The following is a 22,768-nucleotide window of genomic DNA, read 5'->3' as shown; positions in this document are numbered from 1 at the left end:
CGTAGAAAAGAGAATCATACTCACATAATTAAATTTTTGGCCATAGCCTTTGTCAGAAAACGAGAGCACACATAGATTCATACAGTCACTCAGAAAACTCATCCACACAACTTCTGTCTCCGGTTGCTGCGTCAACAATCTCCGAGAATCAAACCCAAACAAAACCACTCCTCAAGCCTCACTGAAATCTCATCAGCAGCTGAAGGCTAGTGGCAAAAAATGGTGGCAGCACTGACTGCAAGCAGAGGGGAATAGTAGGAAGGGGAGAAGAAGTAAGAATGAGGGAGTAGGGAAGTGGCACACGTACTCAGTTGCACCCAGCCAGTGACGACATACGACATCTCAGTAAACAAACCATTTCATTTACTGGGGCAAAAAACGAGATTTTCCCTGTGTTTTTTTCAAATTTCCCTGATTTTTCCCTCATTTTCCTGACACATTTGATATTCCCTGATTTCCAGATCTTGTGGTAACCCTGATGGAATCATCCAGGTATTTGTGTTAAGTGTTTTAGGGTAACCACGGGTTCACCAGATACGAATTTGAAGGGCCACCCACCTTCATAGCAGTCCTGAACATTAAAAATGTGCCACCTCAATCCATAATTTTCAACAAGATGTAAGAAAATATTTATACACAAAGAACATAAAACATGTAGTTCTACTGTACAACATTTAGCCCCCCCCCCCCCCTTCCACAACCCGTTTTGTAAATATGAAGTGTTTCTATTATGTTGCTGCGTAAGTCTGTAATGTTTTTATTTTGCATGTCGGCAGTCCAGTTTCTATGAGTTTATTTACCAAGTGTCATTTCTATTTGTAATTCACTGCTGCTATTTGATTTCACATATTATCATTTGGAGACAGTGAGTGGAGCTGTTGGTGATAGAAAATTTTGAACATTTCAGGCATGTTCTGCTGTTTGAGTTCAATAGAGGGGTGACAGCAATTGAGGCAGCCAGAAACATTTGTGCCATGTATAGGGATAATGCCACTGGACAGAGTAGGCAAGAAAATGGTTTTATCATTTTCAGGAAGATTGTTTAGACTCTCCACATTCAGGAAGACCTTCGGGATTTGGTGAAGGTTGTGTAAATGCACTAATTTACAATGATCCACGTCACTGTACTTGAGAACAGGCAAATGTAATGAACTGTGATCATTCCACTATCATGCAAAATAGCATGCAATGGGGAAGGTTTCAAAATCAGCTGTATGGAAATCGCATGCTCCAAGCCAAAATCACAAAAATCAGCAGCTAACAATATGTGCATCTCTTCCTGCTCATCATCAGCTGGCTTGTGAACAACACAAATCATCCCTACCCTGTACCCTTACTGATGATGAAAAATGGTGTCTTCATGTTAACATAAGGAAAAGAGAGGAGTGGTTGAGCCCAAACAAAGCAGCAACTACCTGCACAAAGGCTTGTATGCATCCACAAAAGATAATGTTATGCATCTGCTGGGTTAGTGACTGTGTGGTGTGCTATGAATTGCTTCTCTGTGGTGTAGCAATCAATGCTGACATTTATTGACAACACCTGAGAAGTCTTACAGATGCAATCCAAGAACAACAACCAGGAAGGCTGCATGAAGCAGTACTACTCCACGATAAAGTCTGCCCACATTTTGCCAGACTGAAAAAAACACCCTTTGCAGGAGTTGGGTTGGAAAGTCATTCAGCACCCAATTTTTTCACCTGATCTTGCGTCCACCCCTGTTAGCTGAGTGGTCAGCTCGACGGGATGTCATACCTAACAGCCCGGGTTCAATTCCCGGCTGGGTCGAGATTTTCTCCACTCAGGGACTGGATGTTGTGCTGTCCTTATCATCATCATTTCATTCCCATTGACACGCAAGTTGCCAGAAGTGGCGTCAACTCGAAAGACTCGCACCAGGTGAACAGTCTACCCGACGGGAGGCCCTAGCCACACAGTATTTCCAATTACCTGATCTTGTGACCTCCAATTTTCATTTTTCCTGCACTCAATCAAACAACCTTCAAGGAACTACCTTTCCATATGAAAATGCACTCTGAACATAGCTTGACAAGTTCTTCGTCTCAAAACCACGTGATCTCTACAGTCAAGGAATTGAAAAGTTACCACAGCATTCGAAGACTGTTGTAAATGGTGAAGAAGAAGACGTTAATTGTAAATAGTGAAGAAGAAGACGTTAATGATAACAAAAGTATCTGTTATGTGTATGTGTTGTGTTTATTAAACTTATGGAAAAGGGCTATGAACTTGTGCACCAACCTAATACAAAGCAGTGGTACAAGAATCAAGTAACATGACCTATGAATGTACACTGACAAGCCAAAACACAATGACAACTTAATTAATAGTGTGGTCCATTTTTGGAACACAACACAGCAGCAATTCTATATGGCACAGATTTGACAAGTGCTTTATTGGTTTTGATAGGAATGTGGCATCAGATGCCTACAGGCAGGTCACACAATTCCCTTAAATTATGAACCAATGGTTTGCAGGCACTTAGCTGTCATATGGTAGTGTCCCAGAGTTGTTCCACCAGGTTCAGATTGGACAAATTTGATGGCCAAGACTATCTATTTGAGTTCACTATCATGTTCCTCAAACCACTGTAGTGTTATTATTAGCCTAATAATTTTTTAAACATGGTTATGGAATGGGAGTTTTCACACTTACACAAAGTATGTTTTTTCTTTGTCAGCAATTGATTTCAGACGATAGTCCACTCCAGAATCAAGATTTGCTATTTCACAGCGTTCTTTCAGTACACCAATGAAGGGTACAAAATTCGATCTCTGAAGACCATTCTTGTAGAGATCATCAGGAGCTCTGTTACTTGTTGCAACAACCACTACACCATTGTTGAAAAGTTCTACAAACAGCCGCTTGAGTATCATTGCATCACCTACATCAGTAACCTGAAAATGTAATGACAGAGTTACACCAACAAATACAGATTACTTAAATAAAAGTAAGCGAAAAATATAAGTAATTTCAAAAAAAAAGATAACACTGATTTTAATTTTTCATACTGGAGGCTGTAAACAAATATGTGATCCCTTCCTCCCAACACCAGTTTCTCTGTGTTACGAAAATCATCCTAGCCTCAATTTCCACTAGACCCCTTCCCCAGGACACTAACTTCACTTATCCTGCAGCCCCATCTTCGTCCTCACAGTCTCCCCCTCTGCTGTTCTAGCTGCCCCCCACCCCCAACTAACTACTCAAAGTCTTTGTGCATTACGCAAAACTCTACCTGCATATTTTTATCCAATGCATCCTGTTGCCCTTCCATCCCAGCCACATTTCCCCAATCCAATGCATCCTGTTACCCTTCCTTCCCAACAGTCATGCACATTTCCCCAATACTCCCATCTGTTCCCCATATCCTCTGCTCCCTCACCCACTCCAACAATACTCTCCCCCCCCCCCCCACCACCTCCACCACAAAAATCCTGCCTGGCACGTCTAGCTGCAGTGCCAGCACAATGAAATCAGACGACGCCATGAAATCAGCAGCCATAATGTTGCCCATATAGGTGTACGTGTGTGTGTGTGTGTGTGTGTGTGTGTGTGTGTGTGTGCGTGCGTGTGTGTGTTTTCTATAAGCTTTGAAAAACGATTCATTCTAAACCTAGGGAAGTTCTCAATATTATTTATCTGGCTTTTGAACAACGAGTACCTCTACTATTTAGTGAGTTGTTACCTTTACTCCTTAAATTATTTATATATAATTAGTTAATACCCAGAATAGGCGAACACTGAACCATTTTTCTTACTGCATAGATCTCAAGCACAAATGTGGAATGGGTACAGTGATAATTAGATTATACCTTTTCATTATGTTGCTGAAGCTGGAATTTATGAGATCAGGGAATAAGGATTTTGTAAACTATGTACTGACTCATTCAACGACCAAGTCGCTTTGACTTGCATGGTCCCATGGAACCTGATAAAATAAATAAATAAAAATAGAGAGCCTTACTTAGCCAGCTGTTATTCACAATTTCAAGTTTCTGTGAAACTAAACATGCACAGGTAACTGTACTAAATTTTTAATATGCTAGAAACTGCACACAATTTGTGTAAATAATACAGAACTATCATTTTAATATTAATGAAATTTAAAACATTTTAACAATTTTATAGGTGTGATCAATATTTCTTACAGGTGTGTATCATGGTGTGCTTTAATGTTAAAAGTTCTGAGACCATAGGTTCCTAAAAAGAGTCAAGCAGTATACTGCTTCCATCTAAAAGTATATCTTGAAAGAAGACCATCAACACAAAAGTAGAAAAGTCCAAGCCCACACAAAGACTTACCAGCAGCCATTCTACAATAGACAAGAAAGCGCGAGGGGGGGGGGGGGGGGGGGGAGTGACAAAGGTGCACAAAGTACCTTCTACCACACACCATAAGATGATTTGTGGAGGTAGATGTAGACGTGTGATAATCCCACATATAATGAATATGTTTGGTGCTTCTAAATTTGCATGCAACAACATAAATGAATTGAGGTACACATCTTAAAGTAGGTGATTTGAAAGCCAATTTAAGTAACCAAAAACACTAAATCAGATACCCATAATTATTGTTGTTGTGGTCTTCAGTCCAGAGACTGGTTTGATGCAGTTCCCCATGCTACTCTATCCTGTACAAACCGCTTCATCTCTGAATAACTGCTGCAACCTACATCCTTCTGAATCTGCAAAGTGCATTCATCTCTTTGTCTCCCTCTACAATTTTTACCATCCACGCTTCCCCCCAGAACTAAATTGGTGATCCCTTGATGCCTCAGAACATGTCCTATCAACCAATCCCTTCTTGTAGTCAAGTTGTGCCACAAATTCCTCTTCTCTTGAATTCTGTTCAGTGCCTCTTCATTAGCTACATGATCTACCCATTGTTCTGTAGCACCACATTTCAAAAGCTTCTATTCTCTTCTTGTATAAGCTGCTTATCATCCATGTTTCACTTACGTACATGGCTACACTCCATATAAATATTTTCAGAAAAAAACTTCCTGACAATTAAATCTATACTCGATGTTAAAAAATTTCTCTTCTTCAGAAATGTTTTCCTTGCCATAGCCAGTCTACATTTTATATTCTCTCTACTTCGACCATCATCAGTTATTTTGCTCCCCAAATAGCAAAACTCATTTACTACTTTAAGTGTCTCATTGTCTGATCTAATCTAATACCCTCTGCATCACCTGATTTAATTCCAATACATTCCATTATCGCTGTTTTGCTTTTGTTGATGCTCATCTTATAATCTCCTTTCAAGACAACGTCCATTCCGTTCAGCTGTTCTTCCATGTCCTTTGCTGTCTCTGACAGAATTACAATGTCGTCGGCAAACCTCAAAGTTTTTATTTCTTGTCCATAGATTTTAATTCCTACTCCAAATTTTTCTTTTGTTCCCTTTAATGCTTGCTCAATATACAGATTGAATAACATCGGGGATAGGCAACAAACCGGTCTCACTCCCTTCCCAACCACTGCTTCCCTTTCATGTCCCTCGACTCTTTATGACTGGCATCTGGTTTCTGTACAAATTGTAAATGGTCTTTCGCTTTCGCAGGCTGAGAATAGGCAAACCTATGTTTCTAGCATTTGTAGACTTAGAGAAAGCTTTTACCAATGTAGACTGGAATATTCTCTTTCAAATTCTGAAGGTGGCAGGGGTAAAATACAGGGAGAAAAACACTATTAACAATTTGTACAGAAACCAGATGGCAGTTATAAGAGTCGAGGGGCATGAAAGGGAAGCAGTGGTTGGGAAGGGAGTGAGAAAGGGTTGTAGCCTATCCCCGATGTTATTCAATCTGTATATTGAGCAAGCAGTAAAGGAAACAAAAGAAAAGTTTGGAGTAGGAATTAAAATACATGGAGAAGAAATAAAAGCTTTGTGGTTCGCCGATGACATTATAAATTTTGTCAGAGACAGCAAAGGACCAGGTAAAACAGTTGAAAGGAATGGACAGTCTCTTAAAATGGGAATGTAAGATAAACATCAACAAAAGCAAAATGAGGATAATGGAATATAGTTTAATTAAATCCGGTGATGCTGAGGGTATTAGATTAGGAAATGAGACACTTAAAGTAGTAAAGGAGTTTTGCTATTTGGGGAGCAAAATAACTGATGATGGTCGAAGTAGGGAGGATATAAAATGTAGACTGGCAATGGCAAGGAAAGGATTTCTGAAGAGGAGAAATTTTTTAACATTGAGTATAGATTTAAATGTCAGGAAGTCGTTTCTGAAAGTATTTGTATGGAGTGTAGCCATGTATGGAAGTGAAACATGGATGGTAAATAGTTTGGACAAGAACAGAATAGAAGCTTTCGAAATGTGGTGCTACAGAAGAATGCTGAAGATTAGATGGGTAGATCACATCAGTAAAACGGAGGTACTGAATAGAATTGGGGAGAAGAGAAATTTGTGGCACAACTTGACTAGAAGAAGGGATTGGTTGATAGGACATGTTCTGAGGCATCAAGGGATCACCAATTTAGTGTTGGTGGGCAGCATGGAGGGTAAAAATCGTAGAGGGAGACCAAGAGATGAATACACCAAGCAGATTCAGAAGGATGTAGGTTGCAGTAGGTACTGGGAGATGAAGAAGCTTGCACAGGATAGAGTAGCATGGAGAGCTGCATCAAACCAGTCTCAGGACTGAAGACCACAACAACGACAACAACAACAACAACACAAGATTAAAATAGTACACAATTAGTAACCTGGTAGGAAAATAGTAAGCAATGCTTTTGTTTTGATTTGCCATAGGCGTTTGTTTTGTATACAATGGTGTGTACAATTTGTTTGGAGTTATTGATGGTATAGAACCTGTTCCTCATACTAGTGGGAGTTCATTGTGTTGCCTCCCCTTCCTGTTAGGAATGTTAAAAGAGGGAAATGTCAGCTTTCACATTTCAATTAATAAAGTTACTTTGATGAGCCTATGTAATGACAAATTTGAATATTTTTTGAAAAAACATTGACTCGTTGGATGAAAAGATGAAATGTGTTACGCATAGAAATTCAATTGCTCCATCATTTGAGTCCAAAACTAAGATTGGGTATGTGTTTATGTTATCTTGCCAATACAATTGCGTGTGGTATTTTTATAGCTTTTCATAAGTGATACGGGTAATTTCGTTACCTCAAAATTCTTTGCCAATGTCCTCACAGTATATTTGTGTTATTCACTACAGAGTGTGTGGTTTATATGTAATTAGATGGGTGTCAGTAAGAAGCTTGCGATTGATTGATTTTCTTGTTGTATGGGGATTTGTAGTGCTGTAAGTAGTAATGGGAGAAAGCAGGAAGGGGAGGGGGTACTGTAGTAGAAGTAAACAAATCTTGTTTCATAAAATTAAGTATCATAAAAATGGGTTTTGGCACTTTTGTTTCATGTACGGGATGATATTAAAGGTTATTGAGAAAAGAGTTGCTGCCACTCTATTAGACATCATTAAAACAAAAATATAGAGGACAGGAGTATTATTTACTATGATTGGTGAGTCATATATGTGGGTCGGGTATTTAAATTAAGAACATTCTGTTGTTAACACTCTTGGTGAGTTCAAGAATTTCAAAATGGGGTATGCACAAGCATTACAGAGGGTCTGTTATTAAGGGAGCAGTTGGAATGGGAAGGCATCATAAGGTACTTTATAAATGTATTTGGACGAGTAGGTGTGGCATAAGAGTATCTCTGTGTATAAATGTGTTTTGAATCATTTTTTAATGCTATGTCTTTTGTCTATGTGCTTTCGGTTGGCGGTGGTATGGGGATGACAGTGCATGATTACGTTGGGGAGGGAGAAGAGACTGGCAGTTATTTTGTGTTTTTATTGTATTTTATTTTGTTCTGGGTTTTCCTCATTTTCATTTTACTTTTTAGAAATATTTTAGAAACAGCTGCCAACTTCTTCTTCTTCTTCTTTTTTGGGGGGGAGGGGTGCGGTGGGGGGGGGGGGGAGGGAGGTGGGGCAGGGTCTCCCATTCTGCATATTATTCCTTAGGCAAGCGCTACATTTTTTAGTTGTAAGTAAAATTAATTTGATAATTTTAAACTCAGTATTGTCACTTAGTTTCTGGTTGTCTCATGGTTTTAGTGATAGTAAATATTTGCAAAGTACACTGCATCATACACTGTGTTTGTAGAAATGGTGATACATTTAGTGGAGGTTTGGTTAAATTGTGTTGTTTACTGGACTTACATAGGTCATGTGGAGATGATGATACATTGAAGAGACAGTCGCTTATATTGTGTAGTATGTACAGTAGATGTACCGATCCACATAACACTGTCTAAACTTATGAATAGGTCCAGATGGAAGAAAAGGTGGGAGTAGGAGCTGTGAGCTGTGGTCGGGCCTCCTGCTGATTTTGTTCAAACTAGTGTCATAAACTGACGGAAACGGTGCCTCTTTCTGAAAATGTGCATACCGACATGAGGTGACTGATCTGTAGCAAAACCAGAGATCTAGGTTAAGTTGGAATGTTACACATTGATTGTCATGGAATGTTTTTAACTTTTGTATTAATTTAAGTTTCTGATTCTTAATTGTTTCTTTCAGAAACTACTGAATTTGTGTTTTAAGTGGTTGGTGAATGGTAGTGGTGTATTTGTTACAGCAGACAAGAAATTAAAATCCACTGAGACAGAAATTTATGCTGCCCACGAGATTATTGGGATTGGACACAGTATCAAGGCAGGCAAAAAATAGAAATTGGAACATTTTGTCAACCATCGTACTCACTTTCTGATGCAACTGAGAACTTTAGAATATTCCTCAGGTCACTACAATAAATGTTCGCCAATCATACTGTCATCATTGGAAAAGACTGATCGTTCAACTGGGAAAATTACAGTTTTGTAAGTGGTGATCAGAATAAACATCATGAAAAATGTAACTAACTGCCTTCTCTGAATACTACCACCTGCTACACATCTGCTAAGTAGCAAGTTGTGCATTTAGCTCTTTCTGCGCTTTCTTAGTAGTGCTGGGATGGACAGAATGTGTGCATGCTGTGTACGGATGTAGGAGGAGCTGGCCACAGTTCGCGATAAGCTGAAGGCATTTTTGGGTATGGTCAGTAGCATTCTGGCTGTTGCCTCAGGGTGCAGTGGTGATGGAATATCTGGCACTTGCATGGGACACATCACGTATTGCTTGTTTCACCTACAGGCTCTGCTGCTGAGGCACCTTCCAGTGGGCCCAATACAGGGGATCTGCCCTCACTACAGTGTGAGTGGCAGGTGGTTACTTGACACATCTGTGAGGTAGACGGCCAACGTGGAGATGGCCGCCTGGCCTGGCCCATCCATGGTGTGAGTGGACAAGTGGCTGCTTATTCAGCAGGGTTTGAGCAGGCATACTGGGAGGGAGGGGGATTTGCTCATTATCAGGAGCTCCAATGTTAAGCACATTATGGAGTGTCCCAGGCCACAAAGATAGCTAATGTGCACTCGGTATGTCTGCGGAGGGCACTGACTGTGGCTACTGCCCATGTAGGGTGCAGTTGTGGCTCTGGCTTGGGTTCTGAGGCCATCCTCAGTTCATACAGGCAGATGGCGGAAGCAGTGAAGGCTGCTGGTCACACGTGTTGGGTGCAAGTACAACTTGCAATTTGCAGCACTGTTCCCAGAGTCAGTCAGGATACTTTGGTTAGGAGCCAAATGGAGGATCTCAAACAAACGCTTTGTCAACTATGTGATGATGTTGGCAGCAGATTTCTGGGGCTGCATTATCGAGTGTTGAGTTGTAGGATTCCACTTGATAGGGTAGGAGTGCACTACACAAAGTGAAAAGCTACTGGAGTAGCAGACTACTTGAGGAATGCCCATGGGGATTTTTTACATTATGAGGTAGTTTGAGGTACTCTGATGAACACTCAATAGTTGACACACAGATAGCAAAATCAGACCATGTTCACAGAAAAGACATTTTAACTGTCAAAATTTAATCAGTAAATTGTCAAAGTATTTGTAACAGCATTCCAGTATTTACTGCCCTCAGGGAAAAATGTCACTCTCAAATTATTCTGGGGGCTGAGAGCTGCCTGAAACCTGAAGTAGAAAGCTCTGAAATATTTAGTGTTCGTGGAATGTATATTGGAGACACTGATTAGACAACACAGGATGGGGAGTGTTCACTGCAGCTGATAAAAACTTTGTCTCCAATGAGGTCAATTTTGAGAGTGACTTCTAAGATATCTGGTGGCTGAGGTGTGACATGTCATTTCAGGGGAAATGATAGGTCATATCTATGTCCCTCCACATGGGGAAATGTGATCATGAAGTAAAGTTAAAGTTGCATTTTACAAATAAGACAAGAAAAGCCCACTGTGTGGGAATGGTATGCTATTATGTCAGACTTGTGGGTTTCATGGGTGCAGAATGATGAACAGGAAGGTACAACACGCTGAAGGGAGGCTGCCTACTTTCAGAAGGTGCAGCCCAAAGATGTGCTATGGCCCTGGAATATCAGCCATGAATAGTAACAAGAAGTTATAAAACAGTGGAATTTATATTATTGAGTTATTCTCAATTAATTTTATACCAGAAAGTGAGATCTTGTCTTGTGAAATAAGATATACTTAGGTGAGGAACAAGATATAGCTATGTAATGAACAGAGTATGCCTGTATAAAGAGAAGAGAAAATATATGGATAGTTAATTGGAGAATGGCTTTCATAATTTAGTCGAGAAGAGGGGCAGCAGCCTTTTCAGTAGTTGCAGGGGCTACAGTCTGGATGATTGACTGATCTGGCCTTGTAACACTAACCAAAACAGCCTTGCTGTGCTGGTACTGCGAACGGTTGAAAGCAAGGGGAAACTACAGCCGTAATTTTTCCCAAGGGCATGCAGCTCTACTGCATGGTTAATGATGATGGCGTCCTCTTGGGTAAAATATTCCGGAGGTAAAATAGTCCCCCATTTGGATCTCCGGATCTCAAGAGGACGCCGTTATCAGGAGAAAGAAAACTGGCGTTCTACGGATCGGAGCGTGGAATGTCAAATCCCTTAATTGGGCAGGTAGGTTAGAAAATTTAAAAAGGGAAATGGAGAGGTTAAAGTTAGATATAGTGGGAATTAGTGAAGTTCGGTGGCAGGAGGAAAGAGACTTTTGGTCAGGCGAATACAGGGTTATAAATACAAAGTCAAATAGGGGTAATGCAGGAGTAGGTTTAATAATGAATAAAAAAATAGGAATGCGGGTAAGCTACTACAAACAGCATAGTGAACGTATTATTGTGGCCAAGATAGACACCAAGCCCCCGCCTACTACAGTAGTACAAGTTTATATGCCAACTAGCTCTGCAGATGACGAAGAAATTGAAGAAATGTATGATGAAATAAAAGAAATTATTCAGGTAGTGAAGGGAGACGAAAATTTAATAGTCATGGGTGACTGGAACTCGGTAGTAGGAAAAGGGAGAGAAGGAAACGTAGTAGGTGAATATGGATTGGTGGTAAGAAATGAAAGAGGAAGCCACCTGGTAGAATTTTGCAGAGCACAACTTAATCATAGCTAACACTTAGTTCCAGAATCATAAAAGAAGGTTGTATACATGGAAGAAGCAGGAACTTACTGGCAGGTTTCAGATAGATTACATAATGGTACGACAGAGATTTAGGAACCAGGATTTAAATTGTAAGACATTTCCAGGGGCAGATGTGAATTCTGACCACAATCTATTGGTTATGAACTGTAGATTAAAACTGAAGAAACTGCAAAAAGGTGGGCATTTGAGGAGATGGGACCTGGATAAACTGGCTAAACCAGAAGTTGTACAGGGTTTCAGGGAGAGCATAAGGGAACAATTGACAGGAATGGGGGAAAGAAATACAGTAGAAGAAGAATGGGTAGCTTTGAGGGATGAAGTAGTGAAGGCAGCAGAGGATCAAGTAGGCAAAAAGACAAGGGCTAGTAGAAATCCTTGAGTAACAGAAGAAATATTGAATTTAATTGATGAAAGGAGAAAATACAAAAATGCAGTAAATGAAGCATGCAAAAAGGAATACAAACGTCTCAAAAATGAGATCGACAGGAAGTGCAAAATGGCTAAGCAGGGATGGCTAGAGGACAAATGTAAGGATGTAGAGGCTTATCTCACTAGGGGTAAGATAGATACTGCCTACAGGAAAATTAGAGACCTTTGGAGATAAGAGAACCACTTGCATGAACATCAAGAGCTCAGATGGAAACCCAGTTCTAAGCAAAGAAGGGAAAGCAGAAAGGTGGAAGGAGTATATAGAGGGTCTATACAAGGGCGATGTGCTTGAGGACAATATTATGGAAATGGAAGAGGATGCAGATGAAGATGAAATGGGAGATATGATACTGCGTGAAGAGTTTGACAGAGCACTGAAAGACCTGAGTCGAAACAAGGCCCCAGGAGTAGATAAGATTCCATTAGAACTACTGACAGCCTTGGGAGAGCCAGTCCTGACAAAACTCTACAATCTGATGAGCAAAATGTATGAGACAGGCGAAATACCCTCAGACTTCAAGAAGAATATAATAATTCCAATCCCAAAGAAAGCAGGTATTGGCAGATGTGAAAATTACCAAACTATCAGTTTAATAAGTCACGGCTGCAAAATACTAACGCGAATTCATTACAGACGAATGGAAAAACTAGTAGAAGCCGACCTCGGGGAAGATCAGTTTGGATTCCGTAGAAATATTGGAACACGTGAGGCAATACTGACCCTACGACTTATCTTGGAAGCTAGATTAAGGAAAGGCAAACCTACGTTTCTAGCATTTGTAGACTTAGAGAAAGCTTTTGACAATGTTGACTGGAATACTCTCTTTCAGATTCTGAAGGTGGCAGGGGTAAAATACAGGGAACGAAAGGCAATTTAAAATTTGTACAGAAACCAGATAGCAGTTATAAGAGTCGAGGGGCATGAAAGGGAAGCAGTGGTTGGGAAGGGAGTGAGACAGGGTTGTAGCCTCTACCCGATGTTATTCAATCTGTATATTGAGCAAGCAGTGAAGGAAACAAAAGAAAAATTCGGAGTTGGTATCAAAATCCATGGAGAAGAAATAAAAACCTTGAGGTTCGCCGATGACATTGTAATTCTGTCAGAGACAGCAAAGGACTTGGAAGAGCAGTTGAACGGAATGGATAGTGTCTTGAAAGGAGGATATAAGATGAACATCAACAAAAGCAAAACGAGGATAATGGAATGTAGTCGAATTAAGTCGGGAGATGCTGAGGGTATTAGATTAGGCAATGAGACACTTAAAGTAGTAAAGGAGTTTTGCTATTTGGGGAGCAAAATAACTGATGATGGTCGAAGTAGAGAGGATATAAAATGTAGACTGGCAATGGCAAGGAAAGCGTTTCTGAAGAGAAATTTGTTAACATCGAGTATAAATTTAAGTGTCAGGAAGTCGTTTCTGGTTGTATTTGTATGGAGTGTAGCCATGTATGGAAGTGAAACATGGATGGTAAACAGTTTGGACAAGAAGAGAATAGAAGTTTTCGAAATGCGGTGCTACAGAAGAATGCTGAAGATTAGATGGGTGGATCACATAACTAATGAGGAGGTATTGAATAGGATTGGTGAGAAGAGAAGTTTGTGGCACAACTTGACTAGAAGAAGGGATCGATTGGTAGGACATGTTCTGAGGCATCAAGGGATCACCAATTTAGCATTGGAGGGCAGCGTGGAGGGTAAAAATCGTAGAGGGAGACCAAGAGATGAATACACCAAGCAGATTCAGAAGGATGTAGGTTGCAATAGGTACTGGGAGATGAAGAAGCTTGCACAGGATAGAGTAGCATGGAGAGCTGCGTCAAACCAGTCTCAGGACTGAAGACCACAAGAACAACAACAATTTAGCTGTCTGCAGAAGTCCATCAACAAAGGAGGTGGCTTACAAAACACTCATTCGACCTATACTTGAGTATTGCTCATCAGTGTGGGATCCGTACCAGATCGGGTTGATGGGGTAGATAGAGAAGATCCAAAGAAGAGCGGCGCATTTCGTCACAGGGTTATTTGGTAACCGTGATAGCATTAAGGAGATGTTTAGCAAACTCAAGTGGCAGACTCTGCAAGAGAGGCGCTCTGCATTGCGGTGTAGCTTGCTCGCCAGGTTTCGAGAGGGTGCATTTCTGGATGAAGTATCGAATGTATTGCTTCCCCCTACTTATACCTACCGAGGAGATCACGAATGTAAAATTAGAGAGATTTCAGCGCGCATGGAGGCTTTCAGACAGTCGTTCTTCCCACGAACCATATGCGACTGGAACAGAAAAGGGAGGTAATGACAGTGGCACGTAAAGTGCCCTCCGCCACACACCGTTGGGTGGCTTGCGGAGTATAAATGTAGATGTAGATGTAGAAGATAAAGCCTTTTCCTTTTAGCTTCAGAGTGTGGCCTAAGCTACCAGGAGATAAAGTTTGATTTTTTATATACTTCCATTACGGAACATAGGCAAGAAGACTAGACTTACACCACACCAGAAATTACACAGGAAAAGTTCATCTTGGCAACTCAGTAAAGGACCACAACAAGGCCATGAGAAAAAGAGGGAAATCATATTAAGAAGAAGATTTTTATGATAATTTTACAACAATTTGCATGAGAGATACGCTGGTGTCCATGACCACATGGAATAACAGCGTCAATAAGGTGCAACATAAAAGCTGTTAAATTATGCTGCCAATTTCTGAAGTCAGACAACATTGGTAATCGAGCACTTAACAATTTTCTTTTACTGCCATTTCAAATTACAACTATCAAGAACTTAACAGTCTATGAGTTCAAAAAGAGAGATGACAGCAGTGCATACACCCTTAGATTTTGCCATGGGGTGATCAACTGTGCAGCTATGCCACAACTAGCCACCACTACAGCATCAAGGGCATATTCAACTACACACATCAAGATATCATCATGCCAACAGAGCAGCAGATGACGTAGTCACATATGTCAATCCAGTGAGCTGTACCAGCAACAAGTTATTTATTTTTGTTTGTTTATTTATTTTTTTCTTTGGTGGCTTTGTGTCGTGCATGATCAGCAGGGTGTGATTTTTTGATACAGGTATTTTATTTTCTGACTGGTTATCACTTACCAACTTTGTCCTAGCACATAACTTTTGTTAAAGTTACTGAATGTCTATTACAACAAGTGATACGGCAGATGCCACTTTGGAGTGGTTCAAGGACTGTATGGAGGAATCAACTAAGCAACTTAATGAGTTGAAAGATAATTTACAGGCTGTTAAAGGTAGTACTCAAGCATAGTTGAATGAAGTACAAACAACCCTATCTAGCCCATCAGAGGTGTTACAAACCTAGATGTGATTTAGGACGGAATGAGGTAAATGAGAAGCTGAGAAAAGTACTCCAAAATTTCGAATAATTTAAAGGGTCATCATAACAAAAAGTTTTGGAGAGTGTACAGACAAATCTCAGACAAGCAAGGCAGATTAGATGTATTACTACGAAACAAGACGATGATAGTAAGCACCAATCCAGAACCTAATTTGGTTACTTGGAGGATTGAAAAAATGTGTTGGTTGAACAAAGACTTTGAGAAAAAGTTGAATATTTGATCAGTTCAATTCATCCATCTTGGCTGGCAAAGATTGCATGGAAGGGGAGTTACTGAAGCCTTGCGGAAAACCTGCAAAAATGAAAGCAGATTTAAGTCAAAAGACATTTAATGAAAGTGGTGTGCTGTCAGTAGAAGTGATACAGGAGATACAAACACGTAGTGGAATAAATCTGTGGAAATAATTTGCAAAATTCAGAACTGATGGGGGCAACCATCCCACTTACTTACTGACAGAGTTCTCCCGAACATTACCGAAGTGCTGAAATGATTATAGAAAAACAGATTTTGCATTTGGTTATTGAAAGGGGACACCACTGAGTGAGGAACTGCACACTCAGAGGAATTCTCTACTTGGGATGATTTTAAAGAGCAATTTAAAAAGAAATATTGGTTGGCTATCACACAAGAAAAATAAACACTTGAGTTACAAATTGCCGATGCTGCAGTTCCAACAGATTTCAACCATAACAAGTGCAAAATATGTTCAAAAAGAGTTATACAAGGTATTCTGTGTATTAACTGTAATTGCTGGTACCATGAAAAATGCATCAAAATTAACCTGAAATACTTTAACAGTGAAGATCAGTGGACATGGCACCAATGCATCATACTAGCTACAGAATCCAAAGTAAACAATACTCTAAAAATGCAGGATCACATAATTACATTGTTGAAACAAGAAATAATGGTCCTCAGCCTCAAGCATAAAGCCTACTGGTGAAGTATCATGAACTATTAGTGAAGTGTAATGATCTTGAACTGGCAATAACCAATAAACCCACGTACAATGAACTCATTATCCGCATCCCAAATATAAATATCGGTAACAAAAACTGGTGTTTGACAGGTAAGCATACTATGAGAAATAGTCAAGACGTAAATTGTGCTCAGAATGCAATGCTCAGATATCGTGTGTTGTCTAGCACCAAGTGTGATTGTAGCCCTGTGCAATCTGCATGTAAACAAACTGTCACGGAAAACAAAGCTAATGTGAGGGAAGGCCTACGTGAAATGGATGCAGAAAGTGATTTTAGAATTGTAACTTCTGATAACCATCTGGTGCAAGATGCTAGCAAGGTAAATTTACAGTCTTACGTTGCACAAGATCTTACACAAAAATTAACCCAAAGTGAACAAACTGCCATAAAGTGTATGAGTAATCCACCAGAGAATAATTTCTAAGGCACCAATATATGTGCAGGACAAAAACGAAAGAAATTCCAGAATGTTACATAGCAAGAAAATCTCAGAAAAAATGAAAGTACTAATATTAAGTGACAGTCATGGAAGAGACTGTGCTCAAATACTGCAAGACAAACTAGCTAGGGCCCTCATACCATGTAAAAAGCATAGTAAAACCTGGCGATCCCCTAAAAGAGGTGGTAAGAAATGAGGAAAATTTGACAAGAAGCTTCAGTATGCGTGATACTTTGATTGTAATGAGGGGTTCTAACAACATAGACAAACCTCTTGATCTGATGATGAAACATGTGGTAGAACCAATGGAACCAATACTCGCCCTAAGTCACAAAATGAATATCATTTCCATCCTACACCCAGGAGATATGATGTTCATAATTTAAATAGTAAAATTAATACCAAAAACCTCCACCTGATACAAGTACTGAATTTAGCAAAACATGCATACAAAAAAAGAATTGCTGTGAACTTTGAAATATAGAGACAAGCCAGAAACCGCTGCACAACACATGGTTTCCACCTAAACAAATGTGGCAAGAAGATTATCTGCAATAAACTGGCCTTCCTGACAACTATGGGAGACAATATGAAACCAAAAGTAAGAAACCATAAACAGATGCTTATAAGCAATTGGATCAAGACAATCAAGATGGGAAATAAAAAAGATTAATAGTGGCCATACTGTGCAAACTACACTAGACAAATGGGTCACAAAGTCGCAGAGACTAAACACAAACCCCTTGACCACTCAAAAAGGTCAGGAACCTGAAAGGATCAATAATGTGATGGTGAACATTATCGAGACATCCCTCCAAAACGACAATGTGATGCCTCAGCAGTGTGAAGTGCATGTGGATACTTTTCAGGACCACCTAGAAGATGAGTTGGCTGCCAAGGACGACAAACAGAACCAGCACAACTGCTCAGAAGCCAACATATCTGGAATACAGCATAATCTATAATAAAGGCCAGTGACACAGTAAATGTGACTTTGAGCCCCCTGAGTAAACCCTACTCAGACCTGAAAATCTATTATCACAATGTCCAATCCTTGAGCAACAAAAGTGGTGACTTAAGCATTTTGCTGACCAGTGAACTCAGTGGTATCTCAGTAGTATGCCTAGCAGAGCACTGGCTCTGCACTGATGAAGTTAAGTTAATCTCACTACCACATTTCAAATTGTGTGAACACTACTCCAGATCAAATGATGGACATGGTGGGGTTGCCATCTTCATAAAACAACACATTGAATATAGCCCACTTCGTACCCTAAAGGAATAGGAACAGACAAGATCTTTGAATGTGCAGCCATAAAGCTTATAGATCTAAATCTAATTGTAGCTAAAATTTACCGTCCCCCATCGAGTAGTATTAATGATTTTCTGTTACAAATAGACTTGTTTCTATCCAAAATAAGTCAGTGCAAACAGGATGTGATTATATGTGGTGACTTTAATATAGACTTTCTCACCCACAACAGAAACAGGGAGACATTGATTGACATTGCAAAAACTTATACTCTGCATGGCCTTGTAAATGAGCCCATTAGGATAACACCCACATCCAAGACAGCTCTAGATCAAATTTTTGCAAATAGAAATAAACTTAACCCAACTCTAGAAGAATACAATTCAGGATTCAGTGACCACCAAGCTGTCATTCTAAAGGTCGATGTTAGCAAAGATACCTCAAACCCAGTCCCACCTAAAACTTTAGGAAGGGTTTTCACTCAAGATAACTTGAACAAGCTAAATGCCCTCCTTAGTAAAGAAAAGTGGACAGAGATGTACACAGCCAATGATGTCAACATGAAATTCAACATATTTCTTGACAAAATGATCCACCACTTTGAAGAGGCTTTTCCACAAAAACCAGTAAGAATAAATAATAATATGAGAAACAAGACTTGGATTACACCAGCTATAAAAATCTCTTGCAAACATAAAAGAATACTCCACATGTTATGAAACAAAGTAGTGACTCCCCCCCAACTAACAGAATACTATAAAAACTACACATGTATCCTAAGAAGAGTGATAAGACAAGCAAAAAGGATGCAAAATGATGAGTACATTGACAAATCCAGTAATAAAGTAAAAGCAATGTGGAATATCATAAAACGGGAAAGAGGGGATATGAAAGCTACACACACGAAGGTAGAAATCAAACTCAACAATGAATCTATATCTAATCCCGAAGTTGTGGTGAGCTCTTTCAACAATTTCTTTACGAGCATAGTTGAAAAATTGGTCAAAAATATCACACATGTGCAGAATCAATTTTCATTACCAGTCACTGAAAACGATGTTGCAAAAGCCCTCAGAGTGTTAAAAAATTCGTACTCAGCTGGAATTGATGGTATCCCAGCAGCTGTAATCAAAAATTGTGTACACACAATTGCTGAAGCATTAACTCACCTCTGTGACTGTTCTTTCCAGGCAGGTACTTTCCCTGAAGCTCTGAAACTTTCTAAAGTAATTCCTGTCTTCTAAAAAAGGTGATAATAAAGACATGAATAACTACAAGCCTATCTCAATCTCATCCTGCTTTTCTAAAGTTTTTGAAAAAATAATGTACAGAAAACTGATGGACATCATTGGAAAAAAAAAAAAAAAGATTTACTAAGTTTAGCTCAACATGGGTTCAGAAGCAACAAATCTACTGAATCTGCAGTATATGATTGCATAAATATGCTATTAGATCTGTTAGATAAAAAACAACCCATAACAGGCATATTTCTGGATTTGTCAAAGGCTTTTGACACTGTTGACCACAAAATATTGCTGGAAAAAAATAGAACACTATGGTATCAGAGGAACTGCAAACAATTGGACTGGATCATTCCTAACCAGTCGAATGCAGAGTGTCAGCATGAAATCCTATCAAGTAATACAACTGTAAAGCAAGGTGTACCACAGGGCTCAGTACTGTAACCTCTACTTTTCCTCCTGTATATTAATGGCTTGAGCCAGAATGTAGATGCACACAAAACAATAATATCTGGTGATGACACAACTGTACTCCTCAAAGGGGAGAATACAGAGGCTGTGCAAAAAGCTGTGAACTTGGTCACTGAACAACTCATCAACTGGGCTAAAATCAACAGATTAACTAGCAACACCAAAAAGACAGCTTCCATGAGCTTTCACACAACACAAAATGCAAATTCCTCTCAGTCACTTGTCACTGTAAATAATCAGCCAATAGATACTGACACTGTTTTCAAATTCCTGGGTCTGTGGGGTCAAGATAACATGAAATGGAATACACATACAGGGAAGGAAAATGCCAGAATTAGTACTGGCAGTTATGCATTGAGTGTACTGAAATCATGTGCTAGCCTGAAAACATTAATCAGCACATACTACACTTACATACAAGCGCACCTAAAATATAGAGTGATATTCGGAGGAAATTCTCCAACTGCCCTGGGCACATTCAAAATCCAGAAGAGAGCAATGAGGATTATTACTGGGAGCAAACCCAGAGACTTCTGCAAACCCATCTTCAGAAAGTTGGAAATCCTTACACTGCCTTTCCTATACATTCTCAAGACTCTTAAAATTTTTCAGAAACCACATAGTACCAACTGACTTCAAAGTCATAAAAAACAATGAAATACATAAACACAACACCAGGAAAAACTCGAATCTGCATGTTTTACACACAAACAGTCAACTGTGTAAAAAGGGAGCTTTCCACATGGGCCTCCAACTTTTCAACAATCTTCCCACTAGTATTAAGTCCATCGAAGACAACATAAAATTTAGCAAAGCTGTGAAGTCATATTTGTTGTGTCACTGTTTTTACTCTATAAATGAATACTTAGAACAGCAATCTTACTATATGTTTTAAACTGAAAACATTGAGCAATTGGAGTGAAGTAAACTTAACCAAGCTTTGCAATATAATACATTAGGATACTATATGTTAATATATGTTAACAATGTTAACTGATATTTTCCGACATCTGCAACACACTGTGTACCATCAGATCACATGGAATGAATAAATAAATAAATAAATAAGTTACTTGATCCAAAATATTATAATAATAGTTGGGGTTCCTACAACAAATATGTGGTGTGTCACCTCACAAAGGCTAAATATTTAGACAGTCAAATACACAAAGGGCGTTTAGTTAACATACTGGTGAGCTGATTACCTTATCATGTATGTAAAGAAGTCTGGTAGAGGTGGACAAATGCTTCAATTTACTGACATCTATCAAAAGTTTACGTAACCTAAGCAAAGAAAGAACAAATTATTCCCAAGAGGACAATCATGCAGAGGGGCAAAGAAAGAATAAATTATTCCCAAGAGGACAACATGCAGAGGGGAATGATGAAAGGAATCACTATCCTTCAAGATTTCAAAGGAGGAATGAAAGCAAACTCTGTAAAGTAAAAAGACAAAATAACAGTAGGAGAAATAACCGAATCAATGAGCAATCTCTGACATTCCCTTCCAACAAAGTAAATGGTACAGGGACTTATGCATCAGTGATCAGTCCAATTTGAACCAGGGGTCGGAAAACAAAAATCATTCCAGGATCTGGGCCGATCATCAGGGTGATGCAATAGCACAAGGTCCTCAAGTAAAAAAAAGTAGTAGCTCTTACACATACAGTTTCCTCACATGACTGGCTACTGGAAGAGGAAAAGAAGGAACAAATAAAGCTTATAGCTGTGGGAATTTTTTTTGAAACTGATGTAGATATTCACCTGGATGTGGGTAGTGAGATATCCATAATTTCTCAGGAATTTATGTCCAGCATTTGAAATAAGTGGAAATGCCCAATACTACCTGTAACTGGTGTTCACGAGACAAGGATAACAGGAGGTAAAGGGAAACCTGTAAAAGAGACAATACCTATAGCAATTTATGACTCCATTTTTTATCACATCTTATTAGCTGTCCCAAATTTAAATCTAAATATATTGCTAGGGCTACACTGATTATTGCAACGAAGTGTCCCTCAATTTTAATACTAATGGGATATCTTGGAATAGTGGAACTATTACTTATAAGGTACCATACAAGAATAATCCAACTGTATTTAACCAAGATATATTTAGTAGCAACAGCAAAAGCAGTAACAGTAGATAATACTTTGGACACAATGGCTGAAATAGATGAGAGTATGCAGCTGAAGTTTTACGAATAACGTACATAAATGGAAGAACAGAAACAGGAATTATAAAATGTTTAACTCAAGCAAAGGAAATTTTCTCTGACAAACCCAGAGTGACTGGAAATTATGTTTGTAGGATTAAAACAAAAGACAATAGGTCACTATGTTGTAAACTATATGCTACTCCAGTGAGTCTATGTACAGAAGTATAGGAAGAAATACCAAGACGGTAGACAATGGGATCACTGAACAAGGTGTAACTGTGTATTTGTGACTAATAGTAAAAACAATCTACTGGTGGTGTGCACTTGGTATTGGTTGCTTGAAAATTAAAATAATACATAGAGACCAAATGGGACAAACCAGTAGGTATAGAGGTAACTCACAAGAAATTCATTGGAAAATCTTTATTAAAATATTTTACCTGGCCTGAGACTGAAAACATACCTTTGATGACATACAAAAGTGTGTAGAGGACAATTAAAGAATCAATCTGAAATTAGGGTGAGAGAAGATAATGAAAAATCAGTTGCACCTAGTTTCAACATAGGTGACTTAGTGCTACTAAAAGCATAGCACAATAGTTCAAATTTGAAAAAAGAATTTTTTTTTTCATCACTATGACAGACCTTATAAAATAGTTGACATTCCTCACCCTAAAGAAGTATTTCTGGCCAACGGAGAGGAAAAGGGGTTATATGATAACAAGATACACAAACTAATGCACCATTTCATATTTTGTCTTCTCTGCATTGGTTCTTCCCGTTTTACTGTCCTACCTTCTATCTTTAAATGTTCCTTCTGCTATTCCGTGATAGTTCCACATTAATGAAGC

At 39.1% G+C, this 22,768-nt stretch overlaps 1 protein-coding gene across 1 annotated transcript in view; it reads right to left on the bottom strand.

Annotated features, from left to right (window-relative positions):
• Nucleotides 1–22,768, bottom strand: part of LOC124544674 (putative ATPase N2B) — a 105,113-nt gene that overhangs the window by 67,445 nt on the left and 14,900 nt on the right. Inside the window, exon 3 of the mRNA XM_047123297.1 lies at nt 2,674–2,915. Within this exon, the coding sequence (XP_046979253.1) occupies nt 2,674–2,915 (242 nt within the window). The remainder of the gene's footprint in view (nt 1–2,673; nt 2,916–22,768) is intronic.

This window comes from Schistocerca americana, chromosome 8 (assembly GCF_021461395.2).
Source record: "Schistocerca americana isolate TAMUIC-IGC-003095 chromosome 8, iqSchAmer2.1, whole genome shotgun sequence".
Lineage (NCBI taxonomy): Eukaryota > Metazoa > Arthropoda > Insecta > Orthoptera > Acrididae > Schistocerca > Schistocerca americana.
Note: the sequence above shows the minus strand (reverse complement) of the source record. Positions and strands in the feature narration are given on the sequence as shown.